Source organism: Dermacentor andersoni, chromosome 2 (assembly GCF_023375885.2).
Source record: "Dermacentor andersoni chromosome 2, qqDerAnde1_hic_scaffold, whole genome shotgun sequence".
Classification (NCBI taxonomy): Eukaryota; Metazoa; Arthropoda; class Arachnida; order Ixodida; family Ixodidae; genus Dermacentor; species Dermacentor andersoni.
The window spans coordinates 59056580-59083540 of NC_092815.1; the positions used below are offsets into that span (position 1 = coordinate 59056580).

The 26961-nt window shown below is 44.3% G+C and overlaps 1 protein-coding gene across 8 annotated transcripts in view; it reads right to left on the bottom strand.

The window, feature by feature from the left end:
• The window catches only part of LOC126542247 (CREB-regulated transcription coactivator 1-like), a 132476-nt gene extending 119187 nt beyond the window's left edge, over positions 1-13289 (bottom strand). For 4 of the 8 annotated variants that reach the window (XM_050189231.3, XM_050189224.3, XM_050189230.3 and 1 more), the window contains exons 1-2: positions 12635-12849; positions 3234-3308 (exon numbers count right to left, since the gene is read on the bottom strand). In XM_050189231.3, the coding sequence (XP_050045188.1) occupies positions 3234-3308; positions 12635-12745 (186 nt within the window). In that variant the 5' untranslated portion in view covers positions 12746-12849. Of the gene's footprint in view, positions 1-3233; positions 3309-12634 lie in introns of all 8 variants that reach the window. The other 4 variants (XM_050189228.3, XM_050189226.3, XM_050189229.3 and 1 more) reach the window with 4 other exon arrangements.
• Between the last annotated feature and the right edge of the window lie 13672 nt (positions 13290-26961).

Consider the following 26961-nt stretch of genomic DNA (forward strand, 5'->3'; position numbering starts at 1 on the left):
GAATTCTCACACCCATCGGCAGCCTCAAGGGTCTCTGCAAATGCTTCGCAAAGACTGCAAACACTTCACTATATCTGAGCATTGTACAGAGACCTACGTTTCTCCTACGAAACCATCTAAAAAAGGAAGGAAACAGTACAGCATGAACATACTCATAACAACAGGTACTAAAATTGATCTTAGCCAAAAAGCCCAGACGCGACAGCCACAAAATGTTTACCAATTTGTGCACCTCCTAGCTCACCTCCGACATGGAGCCGGCGAAACATGATGTGAGAAACGAAAATTGCAGGTTACTGGGTAAGATCAGCCATACAAAGAAGTGATTTATTCGAGTGAGGTATGTGCAGGGTAACTTTTATTTTAAGACCATCAATAATTACGTTTCAAAGTAATATCAGGGTTCTGATGCATGCTGCGTTGCTGACTGTTGTTTGATTCATGTTTCTACCAGCCAAGCCATCACTCAGCGGCCTTAACAGACAGCAGGTTTCACTGTTGCCACACAAAAACTGTTGCCTTAACAGCTTTGCTGTAAAATGGACAGAAGGGTTGATTTGGTGGAGCATGTCCAGCTTTTGACAACATTTTCATGGTGTGGCATTCAATAACTGCAGCGGGCTAACTGATCGTTATTAACCCTAATGAAGACAAAGCCCTTAGTCACAGTGTTGGCAGCTCCAGGATTAGTACTCCAAGATGAGGGTTGCTTTGTTTGCCCAGCGTCAGCAGTTTGTGATGCCACATGACCACCACAGCCAACTTCCAGATACAAACAGAAGGCATGCTTTGTTCCGCAGCTGCACTGCACTTGGTGTGCATCTTTAGCTCTTCATGATAAATGATGACACAGTTAATGACTAATTGTATACTCAAGAAACTGATGCATCATGCCATTATTATGACTTCAGCAGGTATCTAACAAAGCAAAAAACATGAAAAATAAAACTTTAGGTCAGTACTTGTTTGATGTGTAAAAGGATGCTATTGCCCATAGGCCAGCTGCATAAGCAAATATTGACTCATATTCACTCACGAATATTTTCGCAGGCCTATGTACTCCCTCAAGCTCACCTGCACTCATTCACTCACATTCCTACTTTTGCCCACTCACTCGCCAACATCCACTTGCATTCAGCAATTCCATTCACACTAACCCGCATCCAGCCACTCTCATACTCGCATCCACTCTCACTCACCGGGCCTCACTCACATACATACTCACGTCCACTCACACTAGCCACCAGTCACTTGCGTTCATATTTCACATCCACTCAAATTCATCAGCACTCACTCCCATTCATACTCCAACAACTCGCACCTTTCATCACTCACTAAGTGTGTGAAATGAATGTAAAGAGAGCATGAGTCATTGTGCTCGTGAGTGAGTATGCTGACCTATGCTATTGCTACTGACCATATCAATACAACACTGCGACGACCAGTATTCATCACTAAATAACCGCGGTCAGCTTGATGCCATCTTTGTCAACTACTCAAAAGCATTTGACACGGTAAGCGATAAAAAATTGCTTCTAAAACTTGCTGCAATCTTTCCTGGTAATAAACTAATTGACTGGATATCCGATTACCTGCACCTCCGATTCCAATCCGTCACTTTTAATTACAAAACCTCTTCTATAGCTCAGGTCATGTCAGGGGCGCCGCAGGGCTCAGTTCTCGGGCCACTCCTATTCATCATTTTTGTTAACGACATTATTGAAGTAGCCAGAAACACACGAGTGAAAATATGTCTTTATGCAGATGATTGTGTGATCTATTCTAACATTCTACTCTTCGTGATCAAGAAGTGCTTAATAATGTATTTTCATCCTTTTCAGACTGGAGTAACACATGGCAGATGAGCATTAACTTCAGCAAGACTGTGGCAATGTCTTTTACTAATAAGAAACAGCCCCTAAAATTTACGTACAGCACACAAGGATACAGTATTAACGAAGTTAACGAGTTCAAATACCTTGGACTTGCTATCACAACTAACCTTAGTTGGCATAATCACATCAATATAGTCTGCTTTAAAGCGATGCAAAAACTAGGGTGCCTAAAACTAACTTTAAAACACGGCACTAAAGAGTGCAAGCTTACGGCCTATAAATCACTAATTAGACCTGTTTTAGAGTATGCTTCTGTAGTGTGGTCGCCTTATCGCATAAAGGATATTTCCAAATTAGAATCCATTCAGAAAAAAGCTGTTAGATTTATTTATGGCCGTTACGACCGTATGTTTTCACCGTCATCCCACGCACACGCTTTATCACTGGACCTGTTGTCGTTTCGTCGCACATGTGACCGCCTAATCCTGCTGCACAAAATCGTACATGGATCAACCAACATTGAAGCGCCTATCTCGCTAGCCACACCTACTGCGGGAGTAACCCGACGTACTCACCCATTAAACATCGATCCCTTCATTCCAAAAATAGATTGCTACAAGTTTTCTTTTTTTCCACACACTGTTGAATTATGGAATAACTTAGATGGTTCTCTGCGTTCATTGCCGACTAATCAATTTCAGAAAGAACTGCCTAACCACGTTGGTTGACATGGTGTGTTCATAAGCCATGTAACCCACCTCTGCTATGTCTCTAAATGAGATAGCAGTATTTGTAAGTAAATAAATAAATAAATGTACACCATGTACAGTGCAGGAACAAGGAAAGTAGCTGTTTTAGCAATTAGCAATTAGGGTGCGAGTTGCTTAGCTAATTGGAGATCGCAGGGAGAGGCCTTCATCCTGCAGTAGACATAAGTAGGCTGATGATGATGATGATGATTATTATTATTATTATTATTATTATGCTTTGCTAATTGAAATTACAATGTAGGGGTGCTGGACAAACCTTGCTCGTGCTTGTTTAACGTGCAACAGTTACTTAAATGCTAACAAAATTCATAACAAATAAGCACTTTTAGTATATTCACAAAGCTCAGAGCATAAAATGTGGCAAGTTGCAATGTCACATGAAGCGCACCCATCATATACAACAAGAGAAACTAGAAATAAGCTTTCACCACCAGAATATGTAAATGACGTAAACAAAGCAGTGCCTGAAACATAGCCCAAAGCATAACTGGTATAACTACCCTAACCAAACACAATACCACTATTATATATCTGTCCATCTGGCAATGATAGCAAAAGTGTAGTAGTGTCCTGTCAATATCAGATACAAGTGTCAATGCAAAAATAATGTTGTGGCAAAACAGCTTACATTGGCAGCTTGCTGGATGTAAGAGCTGTCATATGAAGTTGCATAACCCTCCATATTGTCTTGCCCATGGTTGTTCTGAAAATTTAACAAGAACAAAATAAAGAGAAATAAATAACTGCCCTTCCATAAGCTTTGCAAGGATAAAAACAGATCATAATGTTCACAAAACACAAAACCAAGGGACTAATATATATAGTCAAACACAAGATCTCTGACCCTAGAAGTGAAGAGACCAACATAATACAGAAGCAATATATCTCTGACATAACGACTACATGACATCTCTTGTGAGTGGCTGGATCTCACAAGGACTTTAGAATGGAAAATTAGGGAGTTCTGTTCCCTTCTCCCCTCCCTTCCTTCTTCTTTTTACATTTAAAAGCTTATTGCTAAAAGTAGTGAATGCTGTATCAAAATGCCATAGCAATTCCATTAAAGACAACAACAACAACAAAAAAAAACTGAACAGTACTTTTCAATCTGCAAGTTCATTCTTGCAGAGGGGTGCCAAGAAGCGCTGACAGTTTAGAGCAACAGCAACAGCATAAAGCCAAACACAAGGACTTCACCTAGTCCAAATGCATCGCCTTTCAATATTTGCAGAGCTGTAGAGGTCATCCAGGCTAAGATGGCAGGCAGCTGAACGTTGATGGCAGCACCATGTTGGATGGATTTGCACAGCTATCAATTCATTCCATGGTCTGAATGAACTAAAACTCTGTGGTACTGAACCACCGAGTGATTCGATGTCACTGAAAGCGACCCATGTCGCATAATTGATTGAATGATTACACCGTCGTGTGGATCCCCCTATGCCAATATTCATGTGGTCTTTAAGAATCACACATGAAATATCACTGATGATAGTGAAACATTCTTGAATATATTTTTTGGGCAATAATGTGGTGAAATTGCATACAAGTATGGATCTGCAAAAGCTTCTGGTCAAAAGGATGAAACAGTTCAGTGTCTATAAAGTGAACACAATCTTTACAAAAAAAGAGAAAAGTTGAATGCATATTTCAGCACAGTATGAATGCATTAAGTACAGCAAATGGTGGATAAGCATTGTTCAAGATGCAAGAGTAAAAAAAAGGGTCAATGAGTAACATTTTCCATGACAAGAAAGAACAGACTAAGCAAAGCACACTACTTTAATGTGGCAAACGAGTCTAGATATCCACAAAGGAAAACAAATTTTTTGCAACTGCCAGATGAGAAGCATATCTAAAGATTTTGTCACAGTTTTGTGGGTCAAAAGCAACAAGGGGGTGTGTGGGGGATGCATTGCAGCCCAATTTTTTTTAGCTTGGACAATGATGAGCTGTATACAAAGTAATGAAAGCCATGCCTAGGTCTTACTATATACAAAGTGAGGCAGTAGAATCTGCCAATAAATTATGTCCCCAAGGTACTGCCCGCAATGAAAAATCATTTCAAAGGGGTTAATGCTGCCGGTACTACAGAAACTCATTAGGGCCAACTGCAACGAAATTTTTGACAGTGTAAAAAGCCAAGTTACAGGCAGGGGTGGGAGCAGGATATTTCTGTTGAGCCGGAGGGGACAGAACATGATTCTTCATTTCCACTGTAGTGCATGATGGCAATCCATTACTTTGCACTACATGGTGCTAGAAGAGGGGCAATGCATAGGAAGGGAGTCAGCTGCCTCCTCTCACCCCCCTTTAAAGCTGCTCCCGGTTACAGATAGTGTAGGTATACAGCAGCCTCAGTGCAAACTTTACGTTTCAAATACAAGTGTAGGGAAAAAAAGATAGCAAAAATAAGTTTTGACACCGGAAACCGAAAAAAGAAATAGCCCCATTACCAGTCATCAGAACTGAGGCATGACCCAGAGCGTTGAGACCAGCGCAGCTCCTTAACATAACCTCATAGATTAGACGGTGCCTGCAGCTACTCACACCAAGCTGAGAAATCTCGAAGGTGATGTGCTGAAATTTAAGTCATATTGACTAACCACCAAATGCATGCATTGTCTGCTTAGATGCTATTTAAAGGCTGCTAATGTGAAAAATAAATGGTTAGCCTGATAGGATTACAAGGTTGCTACAACAGTATATCCACTAAGACAAAGTAAAATTTCCTTGAAGTTGGCCTTTAAAACTAAACAAAGTTTTTCCTAATCACTGATGTTAACAACAAGGAGGAGAAAGATTACAAATTACACTCAGTTCCCTCAAAATTTTACAGACAGATTGTGATACACCCGTGGGAGCACTACACTGGTTGAGCAGTAAACGGCGAACACACAACAGTTACACTCGCAGCACAAGCACATATGCATGCATGCAAGACTGAAGAGGAATTGTGAAAAAATAAAGCAATTACCCTTACATCACTTACGGGAAACTAAATTTTCCCACCCATAAGCAAGGTAATGTACCACCAAGCCGCTCATGTCACCAATAGACACACCATGGAAGGCCAAACTAATCCCTCGCCAGCCACGGAGTTCGTTTGCTCTCCGTCAAAGGTTTCAAAGCCACTACGCATGGGACCAGACCTGCCGTCAGGTCACATAACGGGCTGGCCCCTGCAGAGTTTTTGCTGCTCCAACACCTTGCAAACTAAGGGGGACAGTAGCCTTTACAGCTCCGAATGTTTAAACATTAGGAGCGCTATAATATAACAGGCTGTTAAAGAAAAGGTACGAGTCACCACATGATGCTTGCGTCAGTGGTTATGTAAATTTGACATCAGGAAATTGAAATAAAGTCCGAATGGAATAGTTTTACGTTATACGGCCCCAGCTCTACAACAGCCATGCAACAGGGCTCAGCAACAGATCTTGTCAGTATTGCTAATCGAATACAGCCTGTTGCATAAAGCACTCTCTCATCAAGAATTACGAACTGGGACAGGTGGAGACAGGCCCAGGCATATACTGCAAACCCGATTACAGACCTAGAGGAATGGGTTAAGGGTGAGGTGCAAACTTGGAAAGCCTTTACAAAAGAGGTCTGCACGACAGAAGATTGCCCAGCGGTCGATCCGCACCTTCTACATTTATGGGAAGCAAGACGCTCATTGACAAAGAGATGGCGAAGACAACAGCTTAACCGCAAACTCAAGAAAAAAATAGAGGAGATAAACAAAAAGGTAGAATCCTACGCCATATCCTTGGCCAGACAGAACTGGAATACGCTCTGCGATGGTATTCAGGGGAAGCTAGGTGTGTCAAAGACTTGGAAGCTCCTGCGTGTCCTAATCGACCCCAGCAGCAGCAAGTCGGCCACTAAAGACAGGCTCACGAAGATTGTACACACCATCCCGGGTATGGACACAGACTTGCGGGAAAAGCTCAAGACCAGGTATCTGTGCACGGCCCAAGTCGTGGAACATCCGGAGTATTCTGGGCTGCCGAATGCCAAGCTGGACATCCTACTCACGAAAGAAGAAATCAAACCGGAAATTGCGGCCATGAGAAAAAATGCAGCTCCAGGTCCAGACCAAAAAACAGCAAAGCTCTTATTTAACCTCAGCGATGACACTATCACCTCGCTGGTGGAATGCTTCAACGAGCAGCATTGGGCTTACAGGAACTCTACCAATATCCTGGAAAACGGCCGAGGTTCGGTTCATTCCGAAGCCGAAAAAACCCCTTAAACTGGATAATCTAAGACCGATATCGCTGATCTCGTGTTTGGGGAAACTCATAGAGAGGGTCATCAACAAGAGACTCAGTAGATACTTAGATGAGAACAACCTCCTAACCTAACATTGAATTCGGCTTTTGCCCTCACCTATTGACGCAGGACACCCTTTTGCACCTGTACAAAGACCTCCTTGAGACACCTCCCAAGTCACAGACAAGGGCCATCCTGGCACTTGATTTGAAAGGAGCACTTGATAACGTTCTGCATAAAAATATTCTGCAAAGCCTCGCCGACACCAACTGTGGCGTCCGAACCTACAACTATATCAAAAACTTCTTATCAGCAAGGCAAGCCACTATAAACTTCGGTGGATTAAAATCAGATCCCATCACTCTAGGCCCGAGAGGAACTCCGCAAGGGGCGATTGTCACCCCTTTTGTTCAATTTGGCTATGAAAGATCTCCCAGGCCTTCTCTCCGAAATCCCGGGTATCAAACACACATTGTATGCGGATGATATCACTGTATGGTGCAACTCGGGCAGTGACGCCAAGATCGAGGAGCGTCTTCAAGCAGCAGCAGACACGGTGGACTGGTACGCCAGGGAGAGAGGCCTCCAGTGTACGCCAGAAAAGTCCGAGTTGCTCATCCTGAAGAAACCGAGGACACCCCTGGCGCAGAACATCACGGTGTATATAGACAACTACTCGGTACCGAAACCCGCGGAGATCAAGATCCTAGGGCTGTATATCCCGCACGGTCGACAGAACACCACCCCTATGAAGAAGCTTATAACATCCACCGAGCAAATCCTCTGGATGATACTTTGTATCAGAAATAAGCACCATGGCATGAAAGAAAGGGACGCTATCCGCTTAGTGCAAGCTTTCTTAATCTCTTGGATAATGTATGGGACGGCATTCCTTAACCTCTCCAGGTCGGAAATTGAAAAGTTCGAGACACTGATCAGGAAAGCCTACAAGACAGCACTGGGGCTACCAAACTCCACGCCAACGGCAAAGCTCATGGCTCTAGGAGTACATAATACCCTCAAAGAGATGTGGGAGGCACAATGCCTCTCACAACTCAATAGGCTCGCACTCACAAAACCAGGTAAAGATCTGCTCGAAAAGATTAATCTGCCCTATACGATAGACCAAAGGGAAGAGATACCACGTGATGTGAGGAGACGCATCAACGTGTACTCCATTCCGCAGAACATGCATGCCGTATATAACATCGAAAGGAGAAAAGCAAGAGGGGAAGGCCTGCAGAAGAAATGGGACGAGCAACCTGACACTCTTTATGTGGACGCCGCAGGACCAAAGAATGGAGTGATGACTATTGTGGTCTAAACTCCCTCAGGATCAATGGTGAACTGCGATGAAAACATCCAACCCCACTCACGCAGAGGAAGCAGACATTGCATTAGCTATAGCGTCTAACACCAACGCTGATGTGCTCACTGGCTCCCAGAACGCCTGTCGCAACTTCAATAATGAATTAATTCACAGGTCAGGGTTGTCATTGCTGATTAAGCATCCACCCAGCCAAGCCTCAGTCATGTGGTTTCCAAATCACCTGGAACTACCAGGAGAAAACGAAGCCGCTCACAGGCATGCCCGAGCTCTTCTATACCAGGCATCTCCCTCTGATGACCTTAAAGGGTGCTGCGACGTAATTGCTATAGCAGTGTATGCTGACAACCTCGCACCATACAGAACAACCAGGAAGGAGTACCCAACACCACATAAATCCCTCAATAAGTTAGAAGAGAACACCCTTAGGAGACTACAAACCAATACATACCCAACGCCAGCTAAGTTACACCAGTGGTACGCTACACTATACTCTCCGCAATGCCCACACTGTGGAGAGGTAGCTAACCTCTACCACATGGTGTGGGCATGTCAATTTAATCCCATAGTTGACCCGATTCCAAATCCCTCAGAAAAGCAGTGGGAAGCTATTCTGCTCAGCGATGATCCTGACCATCAGCACTGGCTGGTGGGGAGGGCCAGTGCAGACTAGTGGGCTACTGGACTAGGCGGCCCACCCACGAGTTCCAACAAATATTCAGCAAATAAAGATGTTTTCAATCAATCAAGCAAGAGAGGTTCGTGCCACCCTGATGCTCAAAGAGGGTGTGTGCACAAGCAGGAGAATTAAAGCCCACACACAAACTACCTTTCAGCTGCACTTGTCTATGCACTCTTTTTAGTCTGCGACCGACTATGTCTCAGTTGCACACCCTGCTTCACATACTGTGACATTCTATTATACAGAAAACACAGACCCTCTCAGATTATTACCCTTGGAACAGCATCAATGCAAAACTAAGATATGTGACACCAGCACCCAAAGAACTCGCTCCAGTGGCCTAGAAATTAAGTTGTAATGTTAGCTGGCAATTCAATTAGGAGCTACATTGCATGTGGAAGTAAGGCAGTGGAGCAGCTGCACTTGTCACAAAGCTCTCATTTATTAAACATTCAGCATAGCCCCAAATGGTTTGCTATCAGGAAGGTTTTCCTGTTATAGTTTCAAATTAATAATGCTCATACAAAACATGCAAAATGTGCTGGCTTTCACAAACAAGCTGCTCGTATAAACCTTTGAAATATTGTATTTTCAAGCACCTGTACATAAGCCCCAGAAATTTAATATATCATCTGACTCACTACGAGTGAAGCATATGTGCATGCAGCATCGCTTCTCTGCTTCGCAGTCTGCTCACCCTTGACCTTTAGACTTAGATGAGGAGATCCCCACTGTAGCTCTGCAACATTCCTTTTTCTTTATTTACATGGACATAAGTGCATTGTGAAAGAAAAAAAAAACGGCAATTACACTTTTCTACCTCTATGCAAACTAAACCTCTATCAAAAGAACGTTAGCATGTCCCGATCACATCTACAAAGAAATGATAAATAAAGTAGTTTGTATCTTTGTGTTCTACAGCCATTTTTGCAAGCTGCAGCCTGCTTTAAAGGCCTCATCATTCCAGCACACTGGAATTGAAATAACACAGACATACGGAAGTCCACTCACTAGCGGATGCTGTACTTTACAACTTAAATCTTCCATCATAAACTGAAGTTTTTTATTCCACACAGCCATATGTCAATACCATATACACGCTTTAAGCAGCTTTGTGAGCGACATTTGAAATTTCAACCAGGTGCGGGCAACTGGTTACAGATTCAAAAGGTTAATTTTGAAGAAAAAGTGAAAGCACCCAGTACAACTTAACTTTGTTGCACCACACTGCAGCTAAAGCGCATTCAATGCCCTACCAACACCAGCAGAACAATTTGGAGCGAGCAAAATAAAGCGAAGTACCAGAAACGCCCAAGTGATCTCGTCAACACAATTACTTCCTCAATGAGCTAAAACTTTACTATGAACTTCAGTGATCTTCAGACAGTATTGTCTAGGCCCAGAAACAATACAAATGAATGTACGCAAAGGCAGTGTCATGGAAGACCATGCTTTCAGTGTTATTTTGTCTCCCTTGCTGTCTCAAATTTAAATATCATAGAGCTGTGTGGTCTCCAAATATACTCATGTATATGTTGTGCTGCCTTGCCTTCCTTCTCTTCTTTTGGGGGGAGGCAGTACTAACTATCATGCGTATGAGCCATGCTGATCATTATAAGCATCACAAAACATCAATCTGCAATATAATACAATGCTGCAACACAGCTTGCAAAGAACAACAATGTTGATGAATATGGCATAGGAATACCAAAAGCTGCCATAGATTATGGCAAGTAGTATAGATAAAGACTTGAAAATCATGTCAGTGGAAGTAAATCAAATTAAATATGTTACTCATATGGGGAAATGAAATGATAACAAAAAGTATGATCAACAATTAAGGTCAAGGTCTCCACAGAATTTCCCCAGAAAATAGAAGCATTCCACCATAATAAAGCGAACTGCTTGGAGAAATGTTCGGGCATGAATAAAAACAGAGTATGTTTTCTTGTTTTTTTTTTTTGTTAAAGTAAACATGTATAATGGCAGTTCAAAAAAGGGCAAAATAACATCCCTCATGTACGCTGTAAATACCTTCATATAATTTGACAAGAAATTCAGAAGGGAAGAAGGAGGAGGCACAAGCTGAACTGCAACTACTCACATATGGCAGCTGCTGTCCTGTCACCCCCAATATTTTATTGTGAGCAGCCTCAAAAACACCTGTGCATAACTTAGGCTGGTTTCTTTGAGTCCAATGTAACCGCCATCTTTCTTTTGCTGAGAGTTATGTTAGCTCGGGCTGTCAAACAATCTTTCTTTTTTTTTTTTTTTTTTTGCCGCGCGTTAAGTTGGCTCGGTCTGTCAAGCAATCTGATCAAGGTAAAGCGATCAAGTAAAGTGAGGCTCACAAAGGAAACGCGCAAGGCACCGCGCACGCTGCGAGACATTCAAAAGTAGCGGACTCTTGTGAATCAAACTGCGAGCAGTGCTACTGTCTCAGTTCCGGTTTGTATCACAGCTGTCAAAATGGACTATTACAGTGAACAGTGAGTGCGCTAGCATTTATGGCAGCAATCACCGTTCTGTCTACAGCATGCGCACCGCACGAACATCAGAAACAACATCGGCGTCTGCGCAGCTGATACGCGCAACGGAGCGCTGCGAATAACCAGCGTTCACGGAATTCCCCATCAGAAGAGTGGCTCGCCTCCCAAGATTTCGTTGAATGGCCGGCCGCTGCAACCACAGGATTTGTGGTTTGAGGCGCGCGTGCGTCATGCGATTAAACAGACAGCGGCGGCCGGCGGTACTCGCATTTCCGATACGGCACGCTTCGCACGAGGCACGAAATGCAGCAGCGTTCGCGATTGCGTTTCCCTCCAAAACAATACATGCGGCAGCGATGCCGCTCGAGCTCAGTGTTACGTAACCAGCCCAGAGTCACGACAACGGTTCATGCCTGGCAGCGGTCGCTGCGAATAAGATGCCGCGTCCGAGAGAGAGTACTACGTAGCGCAATCACGGTAGCATGCACGTACTGAGTGCTCATAAATTCCGGCCTGTGCCAAACGTTGGGTAGGTGCTGCTCGCTAGAGAGGGGCTCGCGGCGCACACGGGGATAAGACGGGTCATCGCGCGCAGCTGTTATCACGGGCGGCTGTCAACGATACACGCGGAAAGCTCGTCCAGGACAGCCGTACACGGACGAACATCGCGTTTTGTACGGACTCGCAAGCACCACAGGAGGCGAAAACAAAGCGCGCGTACGGAGTTTACCGAGGTCGCTTCCCCCCTTTCTCCCCGCAACGCAATCGTTGGAAAAAGTGGTGTGCTGCTGGGTATCTATTGATCTGTTTTTGTAAGGGGGCCAGCCGCGCAGACACCTCGGAGCGTCTCGCTTGAATTTAGCGTACCGCCGCTTCGTTTGGGGTAATGCGAGCGGCCGGGATGTTGGTCCGTGCGGCACACGAGCGTTGAAACGTCAGCGCGCGATCCAACTGGTTCGTAAGCAATACATTTCAGCGACAGCAGAGCGCCTGCGATCAGACGCGTATCATAGGAACGATCAAGTCCGGTAAACGGTTTCACATAAGCGCGCCAGGGCACTGCGGAACGCTCCAAACGCGTGGATGCACCAACTACAATACACAGGGGCGCTGATCGATGTCCAAGGCAAAAGAAAACGGTCGTCCGTCCGCGATGTTTTCTTCGTGGTCGCACCGTGAGGCTCCAGCGACCGTTTTGTTGTGGCGCGCCGCAGAGACGCCGCACTGCACAGCATTGAATGACAACGGACACTTACTCGGGTTGCCCCCATCACTTCCCGCATGATCTGCTCGAACGCCGCCGTTTCTTCAGCTTGTTTCTGGTTGTGCAAAGCGATCTTCTCGCTGAATTTCCTCGGATTCGCCATGATAGAAAAGCGCCTCGCTACTACGCGATACCCTCGACCCCGTCCACAACGACGATAGGTAATGCGACCATTGGCCGCGCTGGTGCGCAGCGAGCGCGAAAAAAATGCAATAGCAGCAAAGAGTGTGCGCGATGACGGTGGCTGCTGAAAGTTTCAGTGAATTGGCCCAAGTTTTGTCACTAGTTTTTATTCTGCACACCAAAAAAATCTTGGCGCTGCAATCGCTAGCGTGCTTTCTTTTCTTTTTTTTTTTTTTGCGAACGCGTTTGCAGTGCATGTGCTGTTCAGCAAAGGAATGCTGCGCAAGCATGCAATTTTTGGCAGCTCAACAGCTGTTTCTGTCTCCTCCCTCTCCACCCCCGATACATTTTCTTGCCCACATGTTTTCAAATGGTGGCAAATCGGGACGGGGCAATGATACAGAGGTGAACACATTCCGCTTCGTTCCGCATTGTATTTGTTGAACGCAGCCATACACTTGCGACGGTAAACTCGCTTAATAATGTTCGTGCCAAAGAGTAAGGGTCGCTCGTTAAGAAACTCACCGCCCATCCCGTGAAGAGAGAAAATGATGCGCTTTGGAAATATGGAAAAAGAAGGACATAACACTTGTAAATAATTTCCCCTCAAAATGGGGTATCTTTCGGGAGCAACTTCGAGCACCTCGGTTCCTGCAGTTATGTTCTTATCGCTCGTTCCTTGAGCAGCCTAGGACAAAGCTACGTGTAATCCCGATGTTAAGGTTATTCATTATTTATTTCGATGGAGGATAAATTTTCTTGGCCGATTCAGAACATCTTGAAACTGGCGCGGATGTGTGTACGTATTCCGAGCACCGACTGGGTCAATTCTACGATTTATAAACGTGACGCTAATGCTGCTATATATATATATATATATATATATATATATATATATATATATATATATATATATATATATATATATATATATATATATATATATATATATATATATATATATATATATATATATATATATATTTATTTATTTATTTATTTATTTATTTATTTATTGAGTGAAACTTTATAATCAGCGATGCTAATGACGATTCTTACACAGCTTTTGATATCAGCTACTTATATATACGATTGTGGGAAGCTATTTTGGACAATGTCAAATTCTGGCATCTTGTCAAGTGTGTGATGGTGGCGCTTTTGGCCGATCAGAGAAGCAGTAGCAACCCGCTGGGCCAATCAAAGCTGGCAAGATTGCGAATTCGACAATACAGTGTTCCGTGGATGATGCACGATAGACGCACAAGTGCATGTGAATGTGTGTAAACTGTTTTATGTTGACTTCTCTCTCCTTCTACCTGAGAAAATGGTACGTAGAACGCCAATAGCATTTTGCCAGGATTTTCGGTACGAATATCGTCAAAGAGATGTTACCAAAATTACTCTTAAGTGCATTGTATGGTTTGAGTAATCACGAGCTTTAATTTCGAATAAATGCAGATTATTGCCTCAGTGTTTAGACGTGAACCCTATAGCTTGCTTGCTCACGAAGTGGCCGTACATTACGAGTCCGCCTTGCTAAATGAGCACCGGACACTTATTGCTGATGGAAATGAACTCGCCGTAGCATTCCGTACAGGAAGTATTCATATGATGCCACGTACGCCATTTCGTAGTCAAATTCGCAGCTTCCACCGTGCTGCTGGAGTTGTTGGCAGGCACTCAAATAAACAATAAGCGGATTTAGATAACGCATAGCCTGTAACCGTGCTGACTGTACGACAATATGGTGACATTGTAGACGTCAGGGCATATACCCCTATAGTTCAGAATATATTTCAATCCCATTTACGAGGACATATTCTAACACTCTATATAGCCATGCGGCATAATGCTCGTCGCTAAGGCAAGTCACTGGTCTCAACCAAACCGCTGTCATGTCCTGGGTGCAAGGGCCACTACTGAAAGCGCCGGTACTACAAGCATGGACACAGAATTGAGGAAGAGGATAGCAAACTTGACAACCAAGTACAAGGTACAGGGTTCTTTCTAGATTTGTCTAGTTGTTATTTCACTGCAAGAAACTTGCTTATCTTTTGAAAAAAAAAAATATTTTGTTTGCGTAATTGTAGGTTGTTTCGCCTAGATCGCCTTTGTAAAGGTGGGGGCTAGTTAATTCTGGTCTCAAGCAAGTATTGAGATAGGGCAAATATATAATTACAGCTGATGTCTCCAGAATGTGAAATGCTAGCGGTATAAATTATCTCTCTGGCAATAGGCATTTCTGGTTGGTTAATATATACTTTCCTTCGGGTGTGCAGGATACATGCCCACTAGGCTTAGTTCTGGTAAACTGCGGTAAATAAACTGTATAGGATGGAGGCTTTAACTCACATCATGTATCATACGGTGATCCAGATCAGACTAGTGTGGAAAGCGTCAATGGGACGGAGCAATAATGAATAATTTTTATGTCAGAATTCCGGTTCGGTTACATTTCTTCGCGGACAGTTTAGATATTTGCTGGATCTTACATTTTCTGGTCCAGGTCTTTCGATATCCTCATGGGAAATGGTGGATGTTGGGACAAACAGTGATCATTTCCCTGTTGTGCTTGGAGTGTGTTACGTTTCGCCTCCGACGCGCGGTATAGCCGGCGCGGATGCAACGGACGCCGGGGCTTCGTTCAAAGCGGCGGACATTTTGGCCCAGTTCAGCGCTGCCGCAACGCTTCCTCCCAAGCGCGTCCAGACATGTTTCAATGCCACGTGTCTTCGGGTGTGTGTGTGTATGTGTGTGCGTGTGCGTGTGTGTGTGTGTGTGTGCGTGCCTACGCTTGTCAAAGCGTGGCAGCCGGGAGAGGAGCTCCCCAACTGGGAAGCGAGGAGGTCTGACCGGCGCCGGCCCGGCGGATGTGCGGCGCCGTCACGTGCGCCTCATCCCGAGCCGTTCCTTCTTGCCCTCGACTCCGAGAGTATAAAAGCAGCAGCCCACGGACGCCGAGGGAGGCTCCGATTTCTTCCGTCGAGTAACGCGGTCTCCCGTCTCTCCACTTCGGTCGACCTGACCGGCCGCTCTTTTGCGATGCTATAATAAACAAGTTGTTCTGTTAGCAGTCGACTCATCCTTTGCCAGGACCTTCGGATGTTTCCAGCTGTGCCCCAGGCCGCCCAGTCTCCTATAAACTGGAACAACTATAAAGTTATTAGTGGAACATGTAAAATAGCGGTATGTCAGGCAAAAGATTATTACAATGTCTGTGATTTTGAATTTCTTTCAAAATCAAACAATAAAAGTGCGTTGTTTCAGTCTTTAATATCCCAAAAAATTATTCCGCGTCCCTATACCCTGGAGTCCGTAGCTTTAACTACATGTGAAAAAGCTGTCTCTCTAGATGTAATTACGAGAGATCTGGAGACCCGATTCGCGACCTGTCTTCCCACCTCTCCTCAGAGACAGGGCACAATAGAAGGTTTAGAAGAGATTTTCTTGTCAGAATTGTCCTACTTGTTTCATGTTTACCAACTGCAGCCCCAGGTCCCGATGGACTCACTACCAATATTCTTAAAACTTTGTTTAACGTCCCTGCAAACGTTTTGCTACATGCCGTAAATTATTCTATACAATATGCATGGATCCCTCCTGCGTGGAGAATCGCGAAGCTGATTCCACTGCTTAAAGATCAAAGCAAAGGGTACGTACTAGACAATATTCGGCCTATTTCTCTAACATCAAATTTTGTAAAGTTAATAGAAAGATTATTACATGCACGTATACGAATTAATTTGTGACCACAAGAGAATTGTTGAGCCTATGCCAAATTGGATTTAGGTCAGGGATGTCAATCTGGTGCCCTCACGTCGAGCTAGAGAGCCGAATTCAGTTGGCACGTTACCACAAACAATGTGCGGCTCTAGCTACATTAGGCGTTTCTAGAGCATACGATCATGCGGAATACCCCATTTTAAAAGAGAGGATGCAGGAAATTCGATTACGCGAATACTTTGCAGCGTGGACCACTGAGTTCTTACAGGGCAGGGATTTTTACTGTGCACAAAGTTGAATTTCATCGGGAAAATTCAGACAAACACCTGAGGTTCCGGAAGGCGCAGTTTTATCCCCGCTGTTGTTTAATATCTTGCTCAGCTCCATTCCTTCTTGCCATCATAATGCAAGCACGTACGTTTACGCTGATGATATAGCGTTTCTTTTTCTTTGGCAAGTGATATTCAGTCACTATACGAGTGATTACAGGGATACTTATGCGAGTTAGAAGCACGGCTGGGCAGCATCCGCTTGTCCCTTAATGTAAATAAGAGCGCTGATCTTGTCTTTCCTCTACAAGGCCCAGTTATTAAATCCCTTTCATACCGTCACTCAACTATTTCACAAGTGGGAAAATTAGGCACCTTGGAATTATTTATGATGTAAATCCTGACTGGCCGTCAACATATATATTGAACATATAACTTCAAAAGCTTCCCGTACAATGGGGATACTGAGAAGGATAAGCAATAATTGATGGGTCATGTGCAGAGACACACTCATAATGATTTACCGCAGGTATATCGGTCCTATACTTGAGTTCGGTTGTGTACTATTCTCCGGCTCACCTGTTTATAAGCTGCGTCCGCTAGTTCTGCTGGAACGGGAAGCGCTCCGCTTATGTCTGCGCCACCAAAGTTTGTAGCAAACGCTGTGCTCTACAAGGAATCAGACCTAGAAAACCAGGGAGCTCTTCTAGATCGAGCTCAGCAAACCGCAGAGACCAGTGGAGCACTGGAATGAGGGACCCACCCACCGCCCAGAATCCCTAGCAGAAATAAAGTATATTTTAAATATTGAATGTAAGTAATAAATGAAGGAATAACGACTTTATCGCTTCCCTAAAAATTAGATTTAATATACTCACCGTTCAAACGTTCATAAGGCTCTATGAATCTCCACTAAAGAGGTCCCAGTCGACCTTCATCAGTCAACAAGCTCTATTTCTTGGAGTCTCATGGTCTCTTCGGTTTCACGCGCCACAGGTGATTGGCCAGAGGTATTGGCCACAGGTATTGGCCACAGGTATTGAGTCCGTTAAATGTATATATAGATGATATAATCACAGAAAGCAGTATCTCAAGTTCATTGGTTATTACTTAAGATGACAAAGTCCCAACAATGCAAAGCAGCTTCCCTGGCTGGCATATTCTTAGCAGCTTACTCCAGGACCAACTTAATCAGCTTCACACAAACGTAATCATGGCAACAGATGATTCGCAGTGTGAGGAAATGGCCGTAGTTGGTATTATTTCAATGTCATTGATTGGATTTTTTCCGTTCGGCTCGCAGACTTCCTTCCAATATCCCTGGCGGAATTCCTAGCCGTTGTCCTAGCACTGCGTATACGCTACAGCCTTCCACGACAACCGCGGTAATAATCACAGACTCCTTATCGTTGTGTGCACACCACTTACTGCTCCCGGCGAGTCACATATATTTAATACTCTACACTCACTGGCTCCAAGTCGTTTGCGGACTTTACGATTAATATGGGTGCCTGGACACAGAGGTATATATTTATGAATGAAGCGGCTGTAGTTTGGCTAAGACTTCCATTACATGCCCTGTGTTTACCCTCCTTCCAACGACGGGTTTCATCACGTCTGTCAGGTTTTGAAGATACACCCTTTTGCCATCAAAATCAAATCTAACGTCAAGCACGGAACTGCACCACTTACAATTCCCTTGGGGCAGGACATTTTACAAAACAAGACAGACAGAAGTGACATTAACGATCGAGGCTGCTGTGTCGAGTCCCCCTCCTAAATTTATACACGCACAAATCCGGTCTGGCAATTCCCCTTTTGTGCCATTTCTGCAAAGCATTATAAACAACTTAACATTACTTACTGGGCTGCCGGCGTTTCTCCTCCCTGAGAAAAAGGACATTGCCAGTTACAATGCGACAGTTCGACCTTCCATTGAACTTCCCAGTGCTGCTGCCTTTAGGAGCTTTTGTGCTTGGACACTCACAGAGGTATGTGCGCATCGCCATAGAGAAATTCATTGTTGAATCAAACCGATTTCATTGTTAATTGAATTATTCATTTAATTATTCTTTTATTGCTTCATTCATAAATATGTACATATATTTTCTTTCTTTTTGTGTGTTCTATTAGAATTACTGTTTACTGAATTGTCTTGGATTTTACTCGCTTTAATTTATTCATCAAAATTACGGATTTCTAAATTTATTCGCTTAGCACATACGTAAAATCTGACCGACTCTTGGTAAATCCCCGTGAGTGGGTGCGTGCCAGAGCCTTTATGGTCATCGTCATTAATTTAAAGCTAGCGAAAATAGATCAGGAGCACCATATGTCATCAAAAAGGAAGATGGAGAAACAGAGATGGCAAAGTGGAGGCAAAGGAGGGGAGAGAAAAGAAGACCGTGGAGATTTACAAATGCGTCAAGAAAGCAATCAGGAGGGAAATTCTGCTCGATAACACGAAGGGCAGTCAGTGCCTTGCTATTTGAGGCCCGTGTTGGCTGCCCGAGGACAAAAACACACTGGGCAAATATCCGCAACAGGACGAGGCGCATGTGTTTGCCGCAGGAAAAGTCCGGAAACAACTGAACCCGTCGTCACGGAATGCCAAGATAATCTCCCAGCACGGCCTCGTAGGAAGCGTTCATCTCCCAGAAACGCTAGCTGGGATTCAAAGCGGCAGCAGTCGAGATAAGCGAGAGACGTTTGAACCATTGACGGAAAAAGAGCACAGAAGAGATTGACAAAACCGGAGTCCTTGCAGGCATAAGGAAACTGTACAATACAGATGTGCACGTTTTAATGAGGAAATAAAAGATCGAGGAGAGATGGACAAAATGCCATACTGGCGATATGTTTAGCAAGAATTGATTAGATCAAACAGGCTGGGTTAGTATTTGTCGGCGCCCCGTTTCAAAGGGAATGCCACTTAAGATAATCGCCATCACCGCCTTCGTCGAACATGTCGTCGAAAGTTAAATCACGTGACATCGCTTCACCGCAGCGCGAGTATGCGCGGCGATATTATCTCGCCATTTAGGAGATGTATTTTATTTTGATGTAATGAACATTGTCCTTTGCCGTTGAATTGTACTGATTGCCGTATTAGAATAGCAAAAGGCTGCTAGAAGTCTCCTAGGTGTTTTTAATACGTTCATCGCGGAATGCACCCAATCAAGGCCGGGACCTGTTCTTGTTTTAGTCGGATTGTTCGTTTTGAATGCAAGGACAAGACCTGGTCCATGCAAAAGGAAACGAGTCAGAATTTTTTTCGGCAGCCTGGATGGGTTAGAGACCTCTCCTCGGAATTTTGTTATCACTCAGCTTGCATGTCAAATATTGTCAGCGTTCAAGACGCGGCCGGGTTGCAGTTGGTGATGGCGTTTGCTGTAATGAAGAAAAAGCATATTTGATATGTTTTTCACCAGAAACGTAAGTAAAGACGGTCTTGATGCAAAACGGAGACAAAGATTATGAACTTTTACAGTATAAAACAAGACATATGACCACTCTCCACTTCACTTCGTAATTTCGCGCTCTTGTTCTTTTTTTTTTGTCTGTCTTTGGGCGTCTGCTACGCTAAAAGTGAAAATTACAGTAAGTTTCATTATGCACTGGGGCGCATGCCAACACTGAGACTGCTACACGGCCCGACATGTATGCTTCTTATGCAGGAAGTTCATAGGGATGCACGAATAGTAATTTTTGAGACCGAATCAACACGATTCGAATAGTGCCAGAAGCGAATCGAATCGAATATTTTCGAATTGTTTTTGTATAATGAATAAACGTTTTCAATAATAATATCAAGCAATGTTCACATCCTAGTATTCATAACGTGAACAACCTTCTGTCATTACATTGCACCTTATAAAGCGTTGTTTATTAAGAGCACAAATGAAGCATTAGGTCCTGTGTATGCATTGTTCGCATACACAGGACTTTTCGGAGAATGCCAATCATCGCTGCATAGACGGTAACGTCTGACCCCCTGAGCGACGTCGCCTGCCCCACTATGTAAGTTTTCATGTTTTATGCACATATACTATGACCGCGGGGATGAATTTTCTCGAAACATTGGGAAAATATTCGTATCTACAAAAAGTGAGTATACGATTCGAATATTGAATCGAATACGATACTATTCGATTCGTTATTCGCAAGTTTCGAATATTTGCACACCCCTAGAATTAACAAAAGCCCGCACTGAACCCGAAGGCCTTGCATCCCACGGGTGATAAAACTTAAGCAAGACGCTAAAGCGATTTATCCATATACGATATTAAGTGAGGGAGATGCTCGCAGCATAAAGTCGTATGCAGATAATGGAGCCGCATTTAAATCATGGTAAGTAGACAGCGAGAAAGTAATATATGTGTATATAAACTAGAAGAAAGGGCGTTAACCGAGGGGCCAGATATTTATTAATCATATCATAAGAAGGCAACAAACAATGACACCAATGACAGCATAGGGGAAATCACTTGTACCTACTAATTGAATTAAAGAAATGATGAATTAATGGAAATGAAAGTGGATGAAAAAGCAACTTGCCGCAGGTGGGGAACGATGCCACGTCTTCGCATTACGCGTGCGATGCTCTACCAATTGAGCTACCGCAGCGCCGTTTTCTCATACCCTTTCTGCGGTATTTATGTGTTACTACTATAATTATATGTTACTAATATCCTGTCTAACTTCGTTAGACAGGATATCAGTAAGCTATCACAGGAGACGAAAGATCTGATTGAGAAACGCCGATGTATGAAAGCCTCTAACCCTACAGCTAGAATAGAACTGGCAGAACTTTCCGAGTTAATCAACAAGCGTAAGACAGCTGACATAAGGAAGTGTAATATGGATAGAATTGAACATGCTTTCAGGAACGGAGGAAGCCTAAAAGCAGTGAAGAAGAAACCAGGAATTGGCAAGAATAAGATGTGCGCGTTAAGAGACAAAGCCGGCAATATCGTTACTATTATGGATGAGACAGTTCAAGTGGCTGAGGAGTTCTATAGAGATTTATACAGTACCAGTGGCACCCACGATGATAATGGAAGAGAGAATAGTCTAGAGGAACTCAAAATCCCACAGGTAACGCCTGAAGAAGTAAAGAAAGCCTTGGGAGTTATGCAAAGGGGGAAGGCAGCTGGGGAGGATCAGGTAACAGCAGATTTGTTGAAGGATGGTGGGTAGGTTGTTCTAGAAAAACTGACCACCCTGTATACGCAATGCCTCATGACTTCGAGCATACCGGAATCTTGGAAGAACGCTAACATAATCTTAATTCATAAGAAAGGGGATGCCAAATACTTGAAAAATTATAGACAGATCAGTTTACTGTCCGTTGCCTACAAAGTATTTACTAAGGTAATTGCAAATAGAATCAGGAACACTTTAGACTTCCGTCAACCAAAGGATCAGGCAGGATTCCGTAAAGGCTACTCAACTATAGACCATATTCACACTATCAATCAGGTGATAGATAAATGTGCGGAATAAAACCAACCCTTATATATAGCTTTCATTAATTACGAAAAAGCGTTTGATTCAGTCGAAACCTCAGCAGTCATGGAGGCATTACAGAATCAGGGTGTAGACGAGCCGTATGTAAAAATACTGAAAGATATCTATAGCGGTTCCACAGCCACTGTAGTCCTCCATAAAGAAAGCAACAAAATCCCAATAAAGAAAGGCGTCAGGCAGGGAGATACGATCTCTCCAATGCTATTCACAGCGTGTTTACAGGAGGTATTCAGAGACCTGGATTGGGAAGAATTGGGTATAAGAGTTAATGGAGAATACCTTAGCAACTTGCGATTCGCTGATGATATTGCCTTGCTTAGGAACTCAGGGGACCAACTGCAATGCATGCTCACTGACCTGGAGAGGCAAAGCAGGAGGGTGGGTGTAAAAATTAATCAGCAGAAAACTAAAGTAATGTTTCACAGTCTCGGAAGAGAACAGCAGTTTACGATAGGTAGCGAGGCACTGGAAGTGGTAAGGGAAAACATCTACTTAGGACAGGTAGTGACTGCGGATCTGGATCATGAGACGGAAATAATCAGAAGAATAAGAATGGGCTGGGGTGCGTTTGGCAGGCATTCTCAGATCATGAACAGCAGATTGCCATTATCCCTCAAGAAAAAAGTGTATAACAGCTGTGTCTTACCAGTAGTCACGCACGCGGCATGAACTTGGAGGCTTACGAAAAGGGTTCTACTTAAATTGAGGACGACGCAACGAGCTATGAAAAGAAGAATGATGGGTGTAACGTTAAGGGATAAGAAAAGAGCAGATTGGGTGAGGGAACAAACGCGAGTTAATGACATCTTAGTTGAAATCAAGAAAAAGAAATGGGCATGGGCAGGACATGTAATGAGGAGGGAAGATAACCGATGGTCATTAAGGGTTACGGACTGGATTCGAAGGGGAGGGACGCGTAGCAGGGGGTGGCAGAAAGTTAGGTGGGCGGATGAGATTAAGAAGTTTGCAGGGACAACATGGCCATAATTAGTACATGACCGGGGTAGTTGGAGAAGTATGGGAGAGGCCTTTGCCCTGCAGTGGACGTAACCAGGCTGATGCTGCTGCTGCTGCTGCTGCTGCTGCTGCTGCTGCTGCTGCTGCTGATGATGATGATGATGATAAATATAACTAACCCTGGGAGCGTGAGCCAGTGCCACCACTCAAAAACCTTTGCTTTGCGAAGGTTTGTTAGTGATGGTGCTGGCTAACACTCCCAGTGTTAGTTCTAGTTATGTATATATTACGTAGAGGTGTGCGAATAGTGATTTTTGAGATCGAATCGAATATGAATCGAATAGTGCCAGAAGCGAATGGAGTCAAATCGAATATCGAATAGCTTACGAATAATGAACAGTCGTTATCACAATATCGTAAAGCGACATTTACATCCTAGTATTGTTAAAGTTAGCAAGTTTCTCTCATTACATATAGTGAGCTATGACGCGTTGTTATTAAAAGCACAAATGGAGCATTAGGAGCAAATAAGTAGTTTATTCGCATACAATGGACTCTTCAGAGCGTGCGAATGATCGCTGCCTATAGCCTGTAAAGAATGGCTACCTAAGCGACGTAGCCTGCGCCACAACGCAAGTTTTGATGTTTTATGTCTATACTGTGCCCGCGAGGGCGAAAATTTACCGCTGCTCTTTTATGTTGAATTGGACGCAGTTGACGATTTGAAATATTCGAAAAGTACTCGAAAAATATTCTCAGTCACGAATAGCGACTGTTCGATTCGAAGACCGCATCGAATAGCACGCTATTCGATTCGTCATTCGAATGTTTCGAATGAAGAATGACGCACACCGCTAATGTTAAGCGCACCATGAAATTCCGAACGTCTACCACGAGATCCCTTCACATGTCCAAACCAATTAACGGCCCTAGATTTATGAGGCATGTCGCTGTGCCAAGTGCGCGACTGGTTGCACTAGTCGCGTGCACGTGTCCCGCTTTACGTACTCGACTGCTTCACACTCGCGAATTGAACTTTTCATTCGAAATATGCCACAGGGATTTAACGATCGTCGAGCTTCTGTAGCAGCTACCGTATGTTCTGTTCTGCGACAGTACTTTAAGGGCACAATCGCTCCCAAACTGGCGCAGAGAAACCCCCGGCATATGTATACAGTATTAGGATCGGCCTGCAGCTTTCAGCCCGCTGCACGTGTTCCACTCCAACCGGACGGGGCGCACTTCAGAGAACTGCGGATAACCGGCAGCCACGGGGCGCGGGGTCAGCTCAGGGGAGTTCTCGAGGGGAGGTAATTGGCTGAACCTCCCCATGAGCCTTTAGAGACGCCAGACAATGAACCGCGGTGGAGGCTCCTGTGCGAGGTCCGCTCTGGAATTTAGAGGCGACGGCTGTTCTGCAAAGGTCATCGGCCCTCGAGGCGGCACTGAAACCTGTGCAACACGTGCATGTGAGCCCGCCTCCTCCAAAAGGGCGGGTCATCTACGGTGGCGTCGAACGGTGACGTCGAACGATGACTGGACGAACGTTTCCGTCCGCTTGGAATCAAGGGGGGGGGGGACCAAGTGCTTATAAGCAGCGTTTGCCGGCTGCTAATGTGTGCTCGTTGTCGTGCTAGAAATGTACTAGTGAGCTGCGTGCTCGTTGTCGTGCTCGAAATGTACTCGTGAGCTGTGTGCTCGTAAGCTGTTTGCTGTATGTTAGTCTTGCGTGCACCATTTGGGAGTCACGCTAGACTGTCGATGTATGTCTTGTCTAAGATGTAAATAATGTAAATAAATCCTGTTCACCGAGTTCCTCTCTACGACCTTCAACTCCTTCAAATGGTGGCAGCGGCGAGATCGTCCGACGACTCCTACATCTGGTTGACAGCGGTGGGATCGTCCGACGAATCTAATAACAGCGTATAATACCTTAGACTCAAAACAAAGAACAAGCGCCTCTCTGTAAAAAGTACTGCAACCAACCGATATACCGCGACGGTACGACGGAAGAGGAGGCACGCGACGGTGCTGATTCAGTCGCTGCGGCACGGGATCCAACCTAACACGTCATTCAGGCGCTGGCGGCAGGCGGCGCCACGGTATGTCCTCGTGCCCTTCGATTTAGCATACCCCGCCACATTAAAAGAAGTCACGCAAGCCTTCTACATAGATTGCGACTAGGCGTGTCCTTTTCTCGATATACTATTGCCGTACGTGCGGATAGCGCTAACTTCGATGGCTCCACCGTGCTGGACATTATCGACCACGTGCTTCGTGGGTGCCCGCTGTACTTGCGAAAGGGACAAGCATTGTCTAAGAACCGGCCAACTTTCTGAAAGTCTTATTTTATGTGCGTGGCCAAAGTACTAGATGTGTCAGGCACCGAAGGCCAATTGACGCGGCTTTTTCCCAAAAAAGTGAACTGGATATGCCACTGTAATAATAGGTGTTCCTGCCCCCCCCCCTTTTTCTTTTCTTTTCTTTTAATTCATGCGCCTCTACTTTTCTCTCCATATCATTTTCTTTTTCTGCCTGTAGTTCAGGCTTACCTCTGAACTTTTCTCTTAAGATGAACTCCCCCACTCTCCCCTACCCTCAATTTAGAATATGTGCAAAGATTACCAATCAAGTGGTTACAATGATAAAACTATATATGGTTGATATGTACATCGGTAATTTTTCACAAAGATTTGGTCTCCGCCACTGCATCGACTGCTTACCAGTAAAATTATTTTTCTCTCAAGTATTCGAAGAGACTTGAACCTGTATCCAGTGTGTGTATTGCTGATGTTCCAACCGGCTCGTCGCAAAATAGAAAGAAAACAAGGCTCCGCAGCAACTAACGCTCGAGTGCGACAGTGAGCAACAGTTAGATGTTGCACGTCCAAACACAGCGACCTGTGACGCGGCCCTGACAACTCAATTACGAGCGTGCTGTTCTCATCGTCATGGAATGCGTCTGTTCTCTGCTGAGGGGGAGTGGCGAGGGAAGGGGGGGGTGGGGGTATCGTGCTCCCAGTCATACTCTCTGAAAGGCTCACTCAGATCCACCGCTGTGATGAGGAATGGACCGAACGTTCGAAGTGCGCTGAGGGTGCATGTATTGTTACCGTTCGTGATCGTTTAGTATAATATATATATATATATATATATATATATATATATATATATATATATATATATATATATATATATATATATATATATATTATAGTGTGAAGGAGACTTTGTGACACGAGGTTGATAGCTCCCCTAGCTTACGTTACGAGACAATAGTCATTTAAGTCCGCGTGATTCAACATAACGAATGAAGCAATAGATACAAGGCAAAAAAAGAAAGGAAGAACAAAGCGGGTAATAGGAGTGGGGGGAGGGGGGGGCGAGAAGCAGTAAGTTAAGAAAGTAAATTCTGTGGCTTTACGTGCCGAAACCACGATTTGGTGATGAGGCACGCCGCAGTGAGGGACTCCGGATTAATTTTGACCATTTGGGTTTCTCTAACGTACACCCAATGCACGGGCGTTCTTTGCATTTCACCCCCATCGAAATGCGGCCGCCGCGGCCGGGATTCGATCCCGCGCCCTCGGGCTTAGTAGCGCAACGTACGCCATAGCTCGTCACTACGCGTTACCACGGCTAGTAAGCATTATGTTGTTTAGCGAGTGCGCAACTCCTACCTCTTACATTAGATCCTGGTTTAGTACATTCGACAGGC